Raw genomic sequence first — 17,703 nt, forward strand, 5'->3', positions numbered from 1 at the left:
CACTTCAGTTGTGAGTGTGTGGTTGCCATGGTGCAGCTGCGTAATTGTGCTGCCTTTTTTGACTTAAGACACAAAAAGGAGTGCAGGGCAGTGGGCAGGCTCCTCCTTTTTCTTTTCTTTTCTTTTTTGTTTTACTCCCCACCAGGCATCAGTTTAAGGAGCACGGCAAAGTCCTGCTTTCGTTTGATTTCAGTGCCACCTCTCCAATTCTTAAATGCTGCCAGTCTACTAATTATGCCTACTTATCAGAATCAGAATCAGAATCAGTTTTATTGGCCAAGTATACTTACATACACAAGGAATTTGACTTTGGTAGGTGTTAACTCTCTTCAACAATAGACAAAGAGTAATATAGACACATACTGTACAATATAGACAACAATATACATATAGGCACACATCAACATAATATACAAAAATACAAATATACAAATAAAACATAATAGCAAGACAAGTACACTTGGAGTGTACACATAATGACATGAGGCTAATTGACCAGACCCTAGTATCAACACCACTTCATTTTTTTTTATGTAATTGTCAGTGTTTTTCATCCATCCACCCTATCTATCCAATTATCCATCCATATGCTTAGTTTTGGGGCAATTCTAAAGTGTTTATGATTATTGCCATCAGTGATGTGTCTCCTGTCGAGCTTTATTCAAATGTGTCATTTTTAAGACTGCGTTGAGTTATAAGATACAACTCCCAGAGAAATCAAACAAAAAATCAATGCTGATGGATAAAACTGCCACAATTTGGACCTCCACAGCTTTTCTAACATTCCAAGGATTATGTCATAAACCCTTGGTGCAGTGCATGAAGTAATCATTTCACTAGTATTGTATTTGTAGCTTGCATATGCTGTTGATGAAGCAAGTGTTCCAGACTCCTAAAAGGGAATGAAAAAGGATATGTTTCTTCCAGGACGGCCACACCAACACCACCCAGAGAGTTTCTTGCTGCTGCCTTACATTTCTGAAAATTGCCTAGCTGCAGTCACTGCGGTTTGACTCATCTCCTTGCAGTGTCGTCATCAGAAAAATAAGTCAAGTGTACACATCAACCAGGGTGTCATGCCAGAAGGCTGTCGTCTCTGGAGTTTGTTTTTTCATTTGTGACCAGACTCTGTCACCTAAAATAAATAATCTGTATCAATGCTGAAAGCAGGAAACCCTCAAATGTTTAAATCCCACCTGTGTAGAAATCGTAATGTGACTGTCCATGTATGAGGTGAACTTTGAACTTAGATTGAGTAATGTTGTCCAAACTCTCCTTGCACCCCTGCTACTGTAACCCGATGGACATGTGTTTTTAATGATGCAACCACTAGCACCCCCAACACAATATCAGATGGTGTCATCTTCAAAGACATGAGGTATGTGTTTTTTTTTTTTATCCGGAACATCTTACACAAACAGCTGAAGCAACCCATGCTGCTCTTGCTGTGGGAAAGAGATGATCCTTCTAGTCACGGACTCTCAGAAACCTTTAGCTCATCATGAAAAAGGAGCCGGTGTGTTTTCCCAATACCATGCTTGTTATGGACAGGAAGTGCATGTGTATCTGGGGCTTGTGATGGCTTTCCCTGGCCTTTTTACATGCCGAGGGACTAGCGTTTCAAAGACTAATGCAGGGCACAGAAACGCTGCACTTGTGAGAGCCAATAGTCTGGCAACCATTCAGGGCTTTTTAGTTTGCTTTGTGTGAAGCCTGTCATCCTCACGTCCAGTCAATCTGCAGTTCTGTCTGTGGTTTCCATTATGGCTCCATTGAGCCGCAGGCTGCCTGGCATGTTCTCCAAACCTCAGAAGTTTTCTCTGAGTTAACTGGAATCATGACATGGAATTAGAAGCTCATTTTACATAGTCTGTCACTATTGGTGTCCCTCTTGGCCCATTGGTGGTGAAAATGGTTTGGTTGTGTTAATTAAAGTAGTGCGGCTGAAGTACTGCACTTGGAGTTTGTTTTTGATGAATTGTGATGGATTTTAATCAGTGCTTTGGTTGCATCCCTTTGAATCAGATATTCTGTATTGATCAGGAACGCACCACGTTTTATTCACACGATACTATCTCAAATATTATGTATGATTGCAGTTTAAGATATTAGATTAAGATAAGTATTTGATGATTATTCAATATCCCCAAGATATGTCTTCTCACATGAAATGATATGACTTGGCTAGTTTGATCTGTGGCAAATCCACTGTATTAATTATAATGTTTAACAGTATCTTTTTCTCTACATGATTAAATGTCATATTTGTATTTCATAAAAGAGGTTTGGCATCCTTCTGTGTAATGTAGGTATTGGCTCATAGAGGGAGGCAGCCATGTTTGCTCAGATGTATTGTCTATTGTATGTTTTGCCAAACCAAAGGCCTGCTTGTCTTGATCTTGTAGTGAAAGGAAGACAAATACTACTGCTCAGAAAAGTGAAAAATATAAACAAGCCAATTCATTTTCGGCTTTCATGAAAAATGAATATCGACACATTTTGCCAAACATCATCTAGCCCACAGTGGAGAGGTAGAAATGCAGGCCTGACGTGCCCAGCGTTCACTGCTGCCAGGGATTCTGATGCTGATTCCAGTCATGCTGCTAAAGTGCCTAGAATGATATTGACTGTATTCAAACAGAGGTTTCATTCTGCATGTAAATCCCAGAGACCTTGGATTTGGTTGGTTGACTTGGTTTAGGATTCAAAAGAAAGTGGGTCAATGCTATAGTTATTGCTAACAATGAGATGTGCATGCCATGTTTCACGTGACGGTTTTAGAAAAAATAACCTCAATGAAGCTTTTGCGATGTGCAAATAACATATTTAAGAGACTGGGGAGTTAATACTCCAGCAGTTGCATTCTCTTAACAAATCTCTTTAACTAGCAGCAGGAGGGACACACCATGATCTAGGACAATGATGCAATGAAAACATCTGAATCCAAGCCACAATGGGATTGGCTTACTAAATGCAACAGCTTTCAACCATCAGCAGCAATGTTTTTTTTTCCAGATTACTTTCCCTGAAGCCCTACACACGAATAGGTTGTTACCTTTATATCCTGATTGCTAACTGGCCACTAACCTTGACACAGAAAACTCTCAGTGATGGAGGCCTGGGTGGGTGGGTGACAGTACAGTATTTGTTATATATTTGGTGCACGTCTTAGTTTTAAAGTGCAGAAATGTCTTTAACCTCATGCTGAATCTTTTAAAACCGTATGTCCTTCTTAACCTGGTATTGTGCAATTAGCCTACCCGACTGTGTCTGCTATATCCATTAGGCTGCTCTGCTCTACAGAGGTCCTCCACTGTAGCTCAACCAGAGAGTGCATTATTTCAGTTGTGGCATTTGGACAAAGATTCTGGCCTTGAAAAGCTATCCTTTGTGCTTTTGGAGAAAGCTTTGTGAAAGTGCATCCCCAGTGTTGCAGTAAAGTAAATCAATACTGAGACTTTACAATTCAAGTGCTGTCAAGATGTTCAGGCTGTCTTGGATGTGCTTATGTTTTGGCCAAGAACAGCACTCACAAAGCAACCCAAAGTATGGTATGTAATGGTTAATTTGCAGTGCTTGCCTTTAAGGCCTTGCCATTTGCAATTATTATAATCTTTGTGAAAGTAATGTGAATCACAAATGAATGTTGCAAATTGATCCAGAGTTCATTTTTATTTCTAAACTGTTAGTCTTGAACTAGTAACACAGAAAATATGTTGCACTGATTGACTGATGATTTTCATGTAATATTTCAAAACAAGTAAAGCTCCGAGGTTTCTGACTACTCACGCTAAGTTGAATTCAGACCAATGTATGACGTTAAAGTTAGCCTTTTCAGTGTTGTGGGCTCCAAATCACGGCAGACTGAAATTAGCCCCAGGATCTTGTGTGCTTATGGCCAACTTCCAGCAGCCCTCAATTACAATGCTGCAGAGCCAGAAAAAGGGAGAGAGGTAGACTGCATGGAGCCCTTCAACTCTGCTGTACTGCTCTGTCACTCAAACACACTGTCACCACTATGGCTGAGACAGATCGCCATGCTGCGTTCATGCACACATGGGAGGCATTTTTGACACACACACACACACACACACACACACACACACACACACACACACACACACACACACACACACACACACACAAACACACGGATACACAGATGTTTTGTGAATGTTTCCGTGCAGGTATCAGTTAAACCACTGGGGGGAGCCTCGAAGAGCTTTATTTAGACACTTACTGTAATTCCTCAAAATTTAATACAGTGTAATGTGCTTCTGTATTTCCACAAAAAGCTAGATTTCCTTCTTAAACAATTCAAAGTAGTTATGAATTACAGTTTACACAGAACCACAGACAATTGGAAGCTACTCTCTTTATTTAATGAAAAAGACACAATTATTTTCTGTGTGCCAGACCCTTGGTGGTTTTGGATTATTTTGCAGATGGTGACAGTCTTGTTGAATAATTTCCAAAGTGTCTCTCAGTCTCCATTGCAAATCCTATGCAGTGGTGTGGGTCCATTGCCAGTGTGTGAGCCTATTGTTTATGCAAGGAATTCTAACACCCTTGCTACTTTTAAATGTCAATATTTAAATATGTCACCCCCTTAACACTTGATTATTGAATTTGATTCTCAGAAGAATTGAAAAATAGATATGTTTGCTTGGGGAGAGTTATATATTTTAAATGGCTCTTGGATCAGCGTTTCAAAGCTGCTCTCAATGAGAGCTAAATGCGGTAGCAGCACACATAAATATTAAATCCAGGACTTACACGAGAGGGTAGCGCTATGGTGAACACTGGGTAATGATTCCTGCATCGTTTTAATTAGAGTTGAATTAGAGTTGAATAGCCACAGCCAAAGACTCCCTGTCTGAGGTAGTATGCTGTGGCCTGTGGCTTTGATGTTTCTTTAGCAAAGGAGAGCCTTCTGGTATGTAGGAGGAACAAGGTGTTGACTTATTAGGTGAATAAAGAAGTGTAGGAAAATATTATGTGCAGGGTGTATTGTATGTACTGTGGTTGGGAACAGAGCCAATAAAACATATGGGAAAGTGTTTAAGGCGTATACCTATTTTTCTTAAACTAACTTACTCTGTATTTCGACACAGAAATAATACACCTTTTCTTAGTTTCTGCTGTTGTCAGGTTTTGACATTGCTCAGCTTTTCCTCTTTGTATGTCCCCAGGTTTAAAAAAAAGGAGCCAAAATGAAGACAGCTGCCAATGGTTTTGGGAAGTCTGTAATGGACCCTTCGCGCCGTGAGGGCTGGTGGAACAGAAGGATAGTGCTAATGGTGTATGTGGCCTTGGAGCTTGTAACAGTCCATTCACCCGCGGTCCTGGGGACCCTTGAGCTACAGCTAGACGAGGAACAGCCAGCAGGCACAATTGTCGGTGACATCAGTGCGGGACTTCCTCCTGGCATCACAGCATCCCTGTACTTCATCTCCGACCATGAGGGCACAGGCGTGGGTAGTGATTTGGACATAGATGAGAGCACAGGCATTATTAAAACCGCCAAAGTTCTGGACAGGGAACTGAGGGATAGATACAACTTCATTGCAGTCACCATGACCGGTGTGACCGTGGAGGTGACCATCAAAGTGAACGACATAAATGACCACCCCCCAATGTTCCCGAGAAAACGGGCCACATTTAAAATCCCCGAGCAGACGGCCATCGGCACCAGGTTTCCTCTTGAGCCAGCTGTTGATGCTGATAAAGGCCAGCTTACAACGCAGGGTTACCTTATCAAGGATGGAAATGTTGGCCAGGCATTCACCTTGGAGACCAGGAGGGGAAGCAACGAGTTTCTCTATCTGGACTTGGTAGTCAATGCCATTCTAGACAGGGAGAAAAGATCCACCTATACTTTATCTCTGGAGGCCTTTGATGGTGGCTCCCCCAAAAGGACTGATCAGATGACATTAGATATTACTGTACAAGACATTAATGACAACGCTCCCGTTTTCAACCAGAGCCGCTACCATGCCATAATATCTGAGAACCTTCAGCCGGGAAGCAACATCCTGCAGGTGTTTGCCACAGACGCTGATGAAGGAGACAACGGGATGGTGCTGTATGAAATCAACAGGAGACAGAGCGACCCGGACCGCTACTTTGTCATTGACTCTCGCACCGGCATCATCACGCTCAACAAGCCGCTGGACTTTGAGATGAGGAGAGTTCACGAGCTGGTGGTCCAGGCGCAAGACAACGCAACCCAACCAGAGGTGACCAATGCCTTTGTCACCATCCACGTCAGAGACTACAATGACAACCAGCCCACTATGACCATCATCTTTCTCAGTGAGGATGGATCTCCCAGAGTCTCAGAGGGTGCACAGCCAGGCCAGTATGTAGCCAGGATCTCAGTTACTGACCCTGACTACGGCGAGTACGCCAACGTCAATGTGTCACTAGAGGGAGGAGATGGAAAGTTTGCCCTAACCACTAAGGATAGCATCATCTATCTGATCTGTGTGGACCAAATTCTGGATCGGGAGGAGAGAGATGCATACGAGCTGAGGGTGATGGCAACAGACTCAGGCACTCCTCCTCTAAGGGCCGAGTCCTCCTTCGTCATCCAGGTGATTGACATCAATGACAACCCTCCTCTGTTTGATCGGCCAGTGTACAGGCAGGTGATCCCTGAAGTGGTATTTCCGGGGAGCTTTGTGTTACAGGTCACAGCTAGAGACAAAGACCAGGGACCCAATGGGGACATTAACTACAGCATCCTGCAAGACAAAGGTGCTTACTCCGACTGGTTCAGTATAGAGTCTGTTACAGGGATTATCACCACTCTCTCCCAGTTGGATTATGAAAAGAACCCCAATCCCAGTATAACTGTGGTGGCCACAGATGGAGGTAAACCACCCCTGTCCTCCACTGCTGTGGTAGACATTGTGCTTCAGGATATAAATGACAATGAGCCGGTTTTTGAGAGAAACTTCTACAATGTGTCCATCAAGGAGAACACAGATCCAGGGACCTGCATTCTTGAGGTAGGACATTTTCCTTGCAGATTTATTTCATTACAAGTTTGTGAATTGATTGATTTTTGTAAACACACTCCCACACTTAGCCCTGAGCTCAGTCAAGAGCCTGGACTCAAATTGGGGGCAATTGTGAAGAGCATCACAAATGGAAATGTATTAGATAAATAGAGGAATTTGTCAGACTTTGCTGATTCTTTTCATTCCTCTATGAAGAGTTATTTTTTTAATGGTAAAGCTGTTTAAATTGGACTGCCTTAGTGAGGATTTACCTGCAATTTTAGGCCAAGATGATCTCCTTTTTGGCTGTCCTTCCCTTCACCTCTCAAAAGGTTTCCAGGGTAACACAGCCAGGATAAAGTCCTCTGTCAGCACAGGCACAAAGGGGGTTTTCACATATTCACAGGCAGAGACAAATTCAGGGCTTTATCCAAAGAAATAGATGTCACTTCACTCTCAAAAGGCACCTTAATTAGGCTAGTTGAGCGTGAGAAAAAATGGCTATAGACGACAAGATGAATTAAAGTTCAGACAAATTACTGCACAGTGACTGTAGTCCTGTGTCATTAAACATATAGTTTTCTTAAGTACTTATTCAAAAGACAGCACTTACAAAAACAGCTCATCAGTTATTTAAATCATTCAAGTGATTCCTCAAGTCAGAAAGCCTTTTTCTCTTTTTTCTCCAAGTATAGACTTTCATACAAATTCTTTTTCAGTGCCTGCAGTAGTATTGCATGGATCAAGGAGTGCAGTCCAGACAGAGGGCCTAGCAGACGGGCTCTTGGCCCAGGGTTTGGCCTTGGGAGAGGGAGGAGTGAAGGGAGACGCAGGCCTTACCGCGACTCCTGGCTTGAATGCAGAAATAGAAGCTATGAGGGTTTCTTGTGGGAGGTCCCTTAATTATAAATCACAGGGACCGCAAGGATAAGGAGAAAGGGGAAAGTACTGAAATTGATTATGGAATTTGGAAACCGACCCAAAGAATAATTAAAAAAAAGTATGTTTTGGAGAACTGAAAAGCTCTACGATCACTCTTTCCAATGTGGGTTGAAGTTCATGTTCTATGAAAATATCTAAAAAACCATCATTGTTTGTTGTTTTCAAACTAGAGGTTAGAGTTTTGTCTTTCTTTGGAGGCACTGCCTCCAAAAGCATTACTACCTGCTCTCAAACAACTCTCAGAGTATGACAAGTTTGATCATTGGCCTCACATGGTCCAAGTATGAAGTATTTCTTTAAAGCCACTGCTCTCAGGCCTGGATGCTGCAGCCGTGTGTTTGGCGCATCATGTGAGAACAAACTGCTCTTACTCAGGGCGCCAGCTCTACATCCAAACATCTCAGCAAGAAATCTGATGACTGCCTTTTCTCTCGGCAGATGAAATTCCCAATCTCCCCTTTTTCCACACACAATTCTATCCAAAAAGACATTACAATAAGGGTATTGTGATCATTACTTCAAACGTTTGAAGTGGCTTGGTTTTTTTCCTCCGCAGGTCCCCAGCACAGCAGTTCATGATTATTCTAATGAAGTCTGGCTCCACAGTCGTGTGCCTGTGATACTTTGTCACTTTCTGCTATACATCATTTGGTTCATGGATGACTTTAAAATTGAATGTGTGGGGGGGAAGGATAACTAAAAATAAGGACTTAAGCCTATTAACAGCAATCAGTCTTGTAATTCAATATGCAAGACCCACTGCAAAGAAAATAGGTCCTCTTTAAGAGAGGAAACCAAATAGGACATGAAAAACAAAATGCTGCAGTGTGGAATGTGTTTCATGAGTCATTACTAATTCTTTTTACCATTATTAGTTTTCAAACTGTGTCCAATTTTACAAGTTTTCTGGATGATATAGAAGCCAAATATAACGGTTACACCACAGATCTGATGCCATAAAAGAACCACAATACCAAAATAGCTTACTATACTCTTTGCCTACATCTATTTGATCCATTTATATCGCAAATTATGTTCTCTTGCACCATTTTATATCTTCGTTTTACACTGTGGATTGCAAGCATGCATTCACATAAGAGGTATACTGTAATGTTCCACTGTACTCTGCCAATGTATGCTTTATTACAAATGGTTGAAATCTTCTCAGAATAATAGGAAAGGGAAAACCATTACTCCATGGTCATTAATTAGGTCATTGAGCATAGATGCTTTTGATTCCTGACATGGAAGAAGAAGAGTAATAGAAGATGTCATTTGGCATAATGAGGCACATCAACCAGCCTTAATAACTCCAAATTCAGTAAAGCAAAGCCTGGGTGTCTTGGCTTCGGTAGTTATTTGCTAGTCACCCTCCTATGTGTTATTTCACTTATGAAGTAATGAAGCTTTCCAGTTGGTTCTGTCAGAATCTCATATTGGGGAATAATTTACACCTCATATGATTGTGGTTTTTGGTTGGTTTGGAGTGTGTCTCTGCAAAGAATTGTCCCTCTGTCTGTTTCGGGGGGTCGTTCTGGCTCCAGTAGAAAGGCGAGAGGGGGTCTCTGGGCAGCTGAGGGGGAAATGAGCCCTGACAAGCGCTGGCATGAGTGGCGGAAGGTGACATGAGCAGGGGGGCTTCCTCGTCTGTCTGTTGGTCTGTCCCTCTCCATATTCTTATCTGATCTCACTTCATTTCTCATTAGCTGGGTGTTAGGATAGGCCGGCCTCCCCCACGTTCATGACAGAATAGGCCGCTTGTCATCGTTGCAGCCCCCTTAGCAACATGAGACGAACAGTGATTGCTGCGAGTGAAGGAGCAAAAATTTTTTTTGCCAATTTTCTTTCTCGAAGCTGTAAAAACAAACTTTTGCATCTATCAGTTCCTTTGCCGCCCAAATTGCTTCCTGTCTCAGTGATGTCTTGGCAACTTTTTGACTAAACACATCACTTCCCTTGAAAAAACATTGGCGATATTGTATAGGATTGTTATGCTTTGGCTAGGATTTCTGGTGTGCAACAATACTAAGCCTGCTAGTTTTTTAGTTTAGATAACTACAGATGCAGAGGCTTTTTTAAGCGGTGTAACCTACAGTGCCACTCAAACATTCATTATTTCACTGAATTCTTTAAAGGCAGCTTAGTTGAAAGAGATACCTTAGTGAAGTGGCACTCAGAATCACTTCTCCATTCCTGCCAGGATAAAAGCAACCAGTCTATGGGGAAAAAAGAATACTCATAATTGCCATGGAGAGAAAGTATGAAAGATTACAAGAATGTATTTCTTTCACGCTAGTCCCTCAGTTTCCACACTCTTTTTGTACTATAGTGACCACCTACTAGTGACCACCAGGCAGGTGCTAATAACACTGATTCCAATACTTAGACTTGACGTTTCCTGGAGCTGTATTACCTGACGAAAAAATGCAGTGTGCGGTGTAATAAATTCCCCAATCTATCATAATGATCTCTGCAGTACAGTTTCGATAAAGAACTGGTCTTTACTGTTTAAATTCAGGAGTTGCTTTTGTTCAAGCTTCCTCAGTGGACTTTGGAAAGCCTGCCCTGCATTGCTGAAGTACATCTTGCTTTTTACAGTCTATGCCTTTTATTTTTCTGTGTGTTCAAGGACACCTACTTTACATTCCCTGTAGAACAGACTCATGCCTTCATATCCAAAAATGAAAATAGCTACACTTTGCTTTCACCTATACTAAAGTTCTGCAAAACCACCATATAAAATGCAATAATTTGGTGACTGAAAGCCTCCTTTTCTCTGTAATGCACTTTGCTAACTTCTCAAGTAAAGCTTTCCCAGAGTACCCAAATGAGACTGACTATGGTGATGAGTGAAATTGCCAGTTTCACAGTGGTATTTTGATATACAAAGCATGTCATCAATTCTCACCAGACATTTTTCTGGGGATGGTATGTGTCAAACGAAATGTTCACTTGTCGGTTTCTGGCCTGTCTCCCCATTAGATTGGTTGAGCTTGAGGCCAGCTGATTCCGCTTTTGGTCCCCTCTGTTTCTTTTTCCTCTTGCTAACTACCAAGCGTTGCTGTGGCTCTGCGGTATAACAGTATTTTGAGGGAATGGTAAAATTGCAGGAAACTGGATGTGCTACTTAATGTGTTCGCAAATGTAATACTTCCTTGAACACTTACTCCTGGGCCTAGCAGGGGCACTGAAGCGAACATAAACACTGATGTACATCTGGATGGAGTGTGGGTGTTCAGGTCAAAGTTGCTGTGCTTGAGACAGCTGAGCGCATTTTATTGTGCTCAGACGTCCATCAGCACATCTACCGCTTCTCTCTTTCCACCAGCACAGGAAGAGGAGAAGGTTGTGGTAAAACCTTAAATGTTATATGGTTGAATACAGAAGCTGGGAGGAAATACTCTTCATTAGTGAAAAACTGAAGCTGTGCGTGTTTGAACACCAAACTGTGAAACAGAATAGAAGGACCACTGTAGTGCAAAAACTGTGTTCCTTTTAGAGCTTTCGTTCTTGTATGGAAAATGTTCGTAGAATTCTGTAAGTACATCACAATTTTCTAAAGCCCAAGGTGGCTTCTTAAATTGCTTTGTTGTCCAAAACCCAAAGATATTACATTGGAATGATACAGAATAGAGAAAAGCACGTTTCAAAAGCTGGAACCAGAGAACGTTTGTCATTTTGTTTTAGAAATGACTTAAAAGGTGTATCATTTATCAAAATGTAGCCTGCTGTAGACTGGCTAATTGAATTGTTAGTATGTCTGATAGCAGTTTGCTTTGGATAATGGGTTTTCTTTTCATTATTAACCAAAAACCTTATGTTTTAGACAGATAATTCCTATTTTTGTACCTGCTCAAGCTTTTGAAATATATAACATTGTTGCTGTGTCATACAGGTGCAAGAGCCAGCCTGTGATATTTTGAAAAACATGACATCAGAATTCTTTGTTGGTAGCTGACCGTTATGTGGTTGCTGAGTGGTAAAGCAAGCAGTGTTTAAAAGACCTAAGGCTGACTGTAAAGGGTCAATGCAGACTGTGATGTAGCCTCACAGAGTGTGAGATAAATGTCTACTGGAGGGGTTTCCTGCCCACATCTGGCAAGGAAGGAAGATGGGTTTATATGGCTTTCTCAAGGGACAAGACATTTAATTTCTACAGTCTGTCTGCTGCAGGTGAGGCAGAACTCTCAGCACTGCTGCTAAGCTTCTATGAAAGGGTGTGAATGAAGTGAGAGGAGAGAGAGAGAGAGAGAGAGAGAGAGAGAGAGAGAAAACAGCCGAGAGTCTCCAGAGGGACAGTCAGCCTCTGGCAGCTGTGACAGAGCTCCGACTCAGCAGCTGGATCCAGCTGTTGAGCCCTCCTCTGACTCTGAGGGGTGGGATCTCCTTCACTTTTCCTGTCTCTTTGTCTTTGTTTGTCTCTCTCTACTCTTTCTCCTTGTCCGTCTAGACTTCTTATCACTTTCCACTTCCCTTTCCCACACTGCTGTGTCCCCTCTGTGATCCAATTACACATCTTCACTTCCCCCTGTTTCCCTCCGGAGTGGTGACATGTGGATCGGAGCAGGTGAGAGCAGCACATCTGCCTGTCTGGAGACACTCAGGCCTCCCTGGAGTGACGCAAACACACTGCCTTGTGGGTCCCGGTCAGACCAGGCCCAGGCTTATCCAATTTGATGATGCAACAAAGAAATGGGTGTAAATTACCAACAGGCTGAAGTCAGGCTGCAGGTGTGTGTGCTTTCACAGTCATGTTGTCACAGTGTTGCGTTCAGGCGCAAGAGGAGCAATTTTGCTTGACCTTTGCAAATAGAGACAATTATACACTCTGCCTCCCTCCTCCTTTGAGACGACTGAATGGTATGGTAATGGGGGAGTAGAACGGGAGGCTCGCTGTGATGAGGGCTGCCAGGCCTTCTGTTCTCACTGCCCGTGGTCCCCCCATCCCATGTGCGAGGCAGTTGGCACCGCTGACCAAGCTGGGCATTGGAAAGCATCATCTGCTCATGATATTCATTCCGTTCCAAAGCAAATCTGTGCTAAATCATCCATCCAGTCCCCTGCTGTCCATCAGAAGCCACCAGACTGGAACCCAGATGCTGAGTGACAGCTTGCCAGGTAACAAAAATCAGTAACCAGGAAACTAGGTCACAAACTCATTGTGATGATGAAGTGCAGGTATTGTAATGGTGGAGAGTCAGTCGCCAGCATGTTGTATTTTACATTCATGACAAAACTGCCTCTTCCTAGAAAAGTATCCACTATATATATATACACAGGCCTAAAATATCTTAACCACTGAGCAAATTGTCTCTATATCCAGAACTTGACTGTTACAAAGAATGCATCGCTTAAGTGTGCCAGCAACCTCAGCCCCCCCCTTTGCTCTAGCCATGCTGCTGCACTGGCTGCCAGTTGAAATAACGATTGAGAAGAATGTTACTGAGCCCAACAAGCCCATGGAAAGAGTGGAGCTTTCAGTTACAGAGCGTGTGGTCAGATCCTTCTATTTCTGCTCTCAATTAGATCAATTTTGGTTTACGACCAGGTCTTATTAGGCCTGTGAAGGTGGCTGAGCATAGGGATCAGTCAATACCTCAGCTCCCCGTGTGAGAAACGGTTGATGGGGGGGGGGGGGTAGTGTTTCAGGAAAGAGGTGGTAAAACAGGGGGAAACATGCAAAATACAAACAAGGCCAGATGTAAAGATTCCAAAGCCAAGTGTATCTCTCTGTGTGGTCAGGAAAATGTGGGACCTACACTGACACTGCTGGAGCAGGATGTTCTGCTTGTTAACTGTAATGATGCTATGAAAGCTCTCAGCTCCTGTGTGGACCATATTAGTGCTTGGGGCTGGGTATTGAACAAAAAGAAGCACCCCCCACACACACTTTTAAAAATCCCCCCCTACTTATTTACTCATCAGTTTTTAAATTTGAACAAATATTTTGCCAGCATTTTATTCAGCCAAAGTTGTATTAAGGCCACATTTAGCCAAGTTGGTACATTTTTGATGTGAGACGTAAAAAAAGTGTTTTTCTTTATAAACATAGTTATAGTCCTCAAAGAAAGGTATTATCGGTATTGATATTTAGATATTGTATTTTCGAGCAATGCATTAAAGGTCCCATGGCATGAAAATGTCACTTCATGAGGTTTTTTAACATTAATATGAGTTCCCCCAGCCTGCCTATGGTCCCCCAGTGGCTAGAAATGGTGATAGGTGTAAACCGAGCCCTGGGTATCCTGCTCTGCCTTTGAGAAAATGAAAAGCTCAGATGGGCCAATCTGGAATCTTCCCTTTATGATGTCATAAGGGGAAAGGTTACCTCCCCTTTCTCTGCTTTGCCCGCCCAGAGAATTTGGCCCGCCCATGAGAGAGAGACATCATGGCTTGCAAATGAGCGAAGCATGGCAGTTGGTCAAGGCCACACCCCCACCCTCCACCTTGCCCCCCCCCCCCCCCCCTCTCCTCCTCAATAGCATTTAAAGCTACAGACACTGAAATGGCACATCCTAAGGAAAGCTCATTGTGGGACTGGCTCTAGTGGCTGGAATTCTGCACCAAGGCTGAATTTCGGGAAAGAGACTTCAGATACAGTATTAGGGGACCACTGAGGCCTATATAAAATAAACTTCAGATACAGTATTAGGGGACCACTGAGGCCTATATAAAAGCATCCAAAAAGCAGCATATCATAGGACCTTTAAAACAATACCCAGCTGATTAATGCATTAGCTGATCAACAGAAAATGTATCAACAGCAATTCATTATTTATGGTAGTCATTTATCAAGCAAAAATGCATTTTCTGGTACTCGTATCTGGCTCTATTCTAGAGTGAGTCCTTTTTACAATCTTTGTAAGTCAGAGAAAAAGATAGCAAGAGGGAGCGAGCGACAAACCACACGGAGGAGGAGAGTTGTGGGAAGAGATGCTCCACTTTTACACTGCGGTTACCCAACGTTGTCTGTCTTGGCTTCAGACAGAGAGGCACCCTGGCCTGCTCCAACCAGACTCCCAGTCTGTGTGTACTGATGCTCCATGGTGGTCCACCCTCACACTGCTGGTTGCATATCTTGAAGCCTTCGCCGCATCTCCCAGAAACGCTCCTCTTGTTATAAGGGAGGACATCTGTTATGCCTTATCTATTCTAAGGTAAAGCATTCACCCTGTAGATTAGTTGTAATAAGGAGACAACTGCTTGGCTTACTGCTGCCTTCCTCTGAGTGCTAAGAGGGAGGTGATTTACAGATTTAGCGGGGGAACTAATTACTACAGGGTGCGTACCTCATCAATAAGGCTAATTTGATCGGGTGCTGCAGAGTTTATGTTGAGAGTGATGTGCTGCTTCTTTTAACCAGCATGTTGAAAGGCCAAATCTTTGTTTAGGTTGTTGTGTATAGCCTGGTGCTGTGAGGAGCCCAGAGGAAGCATGGGGAGCAGTGGGACTCTCTGCTGTAATTAGGCAGCGCTGGTATGCAGGAGTGCAGGACTCAAGATGTGTGATGTGGTATCAGAAAACTAACACAAAGCCAGGGACTGGGGTGTGTGTATATGCGTGTCTTGGTGTAGACGGGGTTTTAGGGTGGAAGAAATTCTCTAATCAGTGCCCTGGGTTCCTCCCAGATTGCTTCACAAATGCGTCTCGTGAGATCCAAAGCAGCAAAACAGCAGACTTAGGAGCAGGGGAATTTATGAAGCCTATATGGTTTTGGATGCCCATGGCCAAACTAAAATGACAACCTGATCTCACAGAATTCCGTGAAATGAACACGGATCGCCGAAAATTCTGTGACGGGCCCACGGAAGAATTCCGTTAAATAAACACGGCCCCTTAATAAGGAAAAAGTCATGGGTGGGCTTACGGTTCCGTGACACGCGGGACGAACGGGACGGTTGGGTTCAGGAAAAGGTCGTGGGTGGGTGGGCTTATGATTCCGTGACACGCGAGAAGAACGGGACGGAAAAGAAGAAAGCGACTTTAGGAACCTTGACATGCGGGACACGAACCCCGGTCTCCTGGGTAAAAGTCCTGTGTTGTTTGACCCATCCACCACCCCGACCAACCTCCTTACGCGGAATTTCGGCCTTACATAGTACTCGCTACCGTAGTCGCTCCTAATGCTACGTCATCTTGTCATTGACTTTACATTGGCATTGTTTTCCGTGGTGGCCACACGGATTTTTCACACATTCCGTGCCACCACCACGTAATGCGCTGTTAACAATTTGTGATCATTTCACGGAATTCTGTGCGACCAGGCTGAAAATTATGCACATCAATGCTCTGCACCACCTTTCCATTCCAGCATATGTTGAAGGCTGGACATGCAGCCAATCTGATCTGATCCAGCAGAACCATATTGAGTTGCAGCACCTTGGAATATGAAGTGAAAAGTATGACCTTACATTTTTGTGTTTTTTACTGGCTTACTGTGCACACCATACAGAGGCTCTCTTTCAGGCAAAGCTGATCACCCTCATAGGATGTATGAAAAAATACTTCATGGTTAAGTGCCCAGAAAAAGTACGTATTGTCTACAGCAGCCTCGGCAAAGTCAACTCACCACTCAAATCGATGCAGACAAGGAGCCGGTCAGTGTAGTAGCTGGGATAATGGAGAAACAAGTTGTTGATGCTTTCAACAAGCCAATTCATCATCGCCAGGCCTAAGGCATCCAGACATCTGGTTCCAGAAGCCGTCTCCACTCAAACCTGGCTGTGTCTTTGTAGAGCATCTCTGGAAATTATGCATAATATTATATCAGAACTCTGATGCAACTACAAAAGCATCAAATCCCAGTTGCATTTCTGTCATGTGCTACAGAATGCTGTATCATCTCCTCGATCCATCTGCCGTTGTTTTTACAACCAAGGCCCTGTTTACACGAATACGCTCGCGGGTGAAAACGTAAAATTGAAGTGGAAATATTTTATCAGATGTGCCTTTCGTTTAGACGGCAACGGCGTTTTCGGGGCTTAAAAACGCAAAAAAGTGAACCCACCCTCCAAAGTGGAAATCTTAAAAAACGCTCCACCGTCGCGTTCCCGTCTAAAGGGTAAAAACGCACTGTGCGAGTGTGTGTGTGTATGTGTGTGCCGCATGTGTGTGTGTGTGTGTGTGTGCCGATTGTCTGTGTGTGTGTGCCGCGTGTGTGTGCCGTGTGTGTGTGTGCCACGTGTGTGTCTGTGTGTGTGTCTGTGTGTGCATTGTTTGGAGCAATAACTCCACCTCCTCGTCTGTCCAGACAAAATTGTCAGCTTTTGTTGTTCGCTTCTTGCTACAAGGGAGAGGAGAGGGAGAGAGGAGGAGGAGAGGGAGACAAGTAGAAGGAAGGTTCTACGCAGGCGCGCGGACTTGGTGGTGTTATGTGGCAGTGCTTCACACTACCACCTAGCCGCCTGGTGTGCACACTACATCGAATTGCACACACTTTTGCATCACCATATGCACGCAGATTCGCCCCCCAGAATGCTCATCTAAACACGGAATAAAAAGTGAGAACGCAACGCCACTTTTGCGTTTTCTCTTCAGATCGTTTCCATGTAAACATAGCCCAAGTTAACCTTATTAAAGCAGCCATATTATGCTCATTTTCAGGTTCATAATTGTATTTTAAGGTTGTACCAGAATAGGTTTACATGGTTTAATTTTCAAAAAACACCATATTTTTGTTGTACTGCAGTGCTCTCTCTCACTGCTGCAGATCCTCTTTTCAGCTGGTCTCTGTTTTAGCTCTGTTTTCTTCTTCTTC

General features: G+C 43.3%; 1 protein-coding gene across 1 annotated transcript in view; it reads left to right on the forward strand.

Annotated features, from left to right (window-relative positions):
* The window catches only part of LOC116048366 (protocadherin-16-like), a 93,893-nt gene that overhangs the window by 1,065 nt on the left and 75,125 nt on the right, over positions 1-17,703 (forward strand). The window contains exon 2 of the mRNA XM_031297452.2: positions 5,193-7,013. Within this exon, the coding sequence (XP_031153312.2) occupies positions 5,214-7,013 (1,800 nt within the window). The 5' untranslated portion in view covers positions 5,193-5,213. The remainder of the gene's footprint in view (positions 1-5,192; positions 7,014-17,703) is intronic.

This window comes from Sander lucioperca, chromosome 5, assembly GCF_008315115.2.
Source record: "Sander lucioperca isolate FBNREF2018 chromosome 5, SLUC_FBN_1.2, whole genome shotgun sequence".
Taxonomy (NCBI): Eukaryota; Metazoa; Chordata; class Actinopteri; order Perciformes; family Percidae; genus Sander; species Sander lucioperca.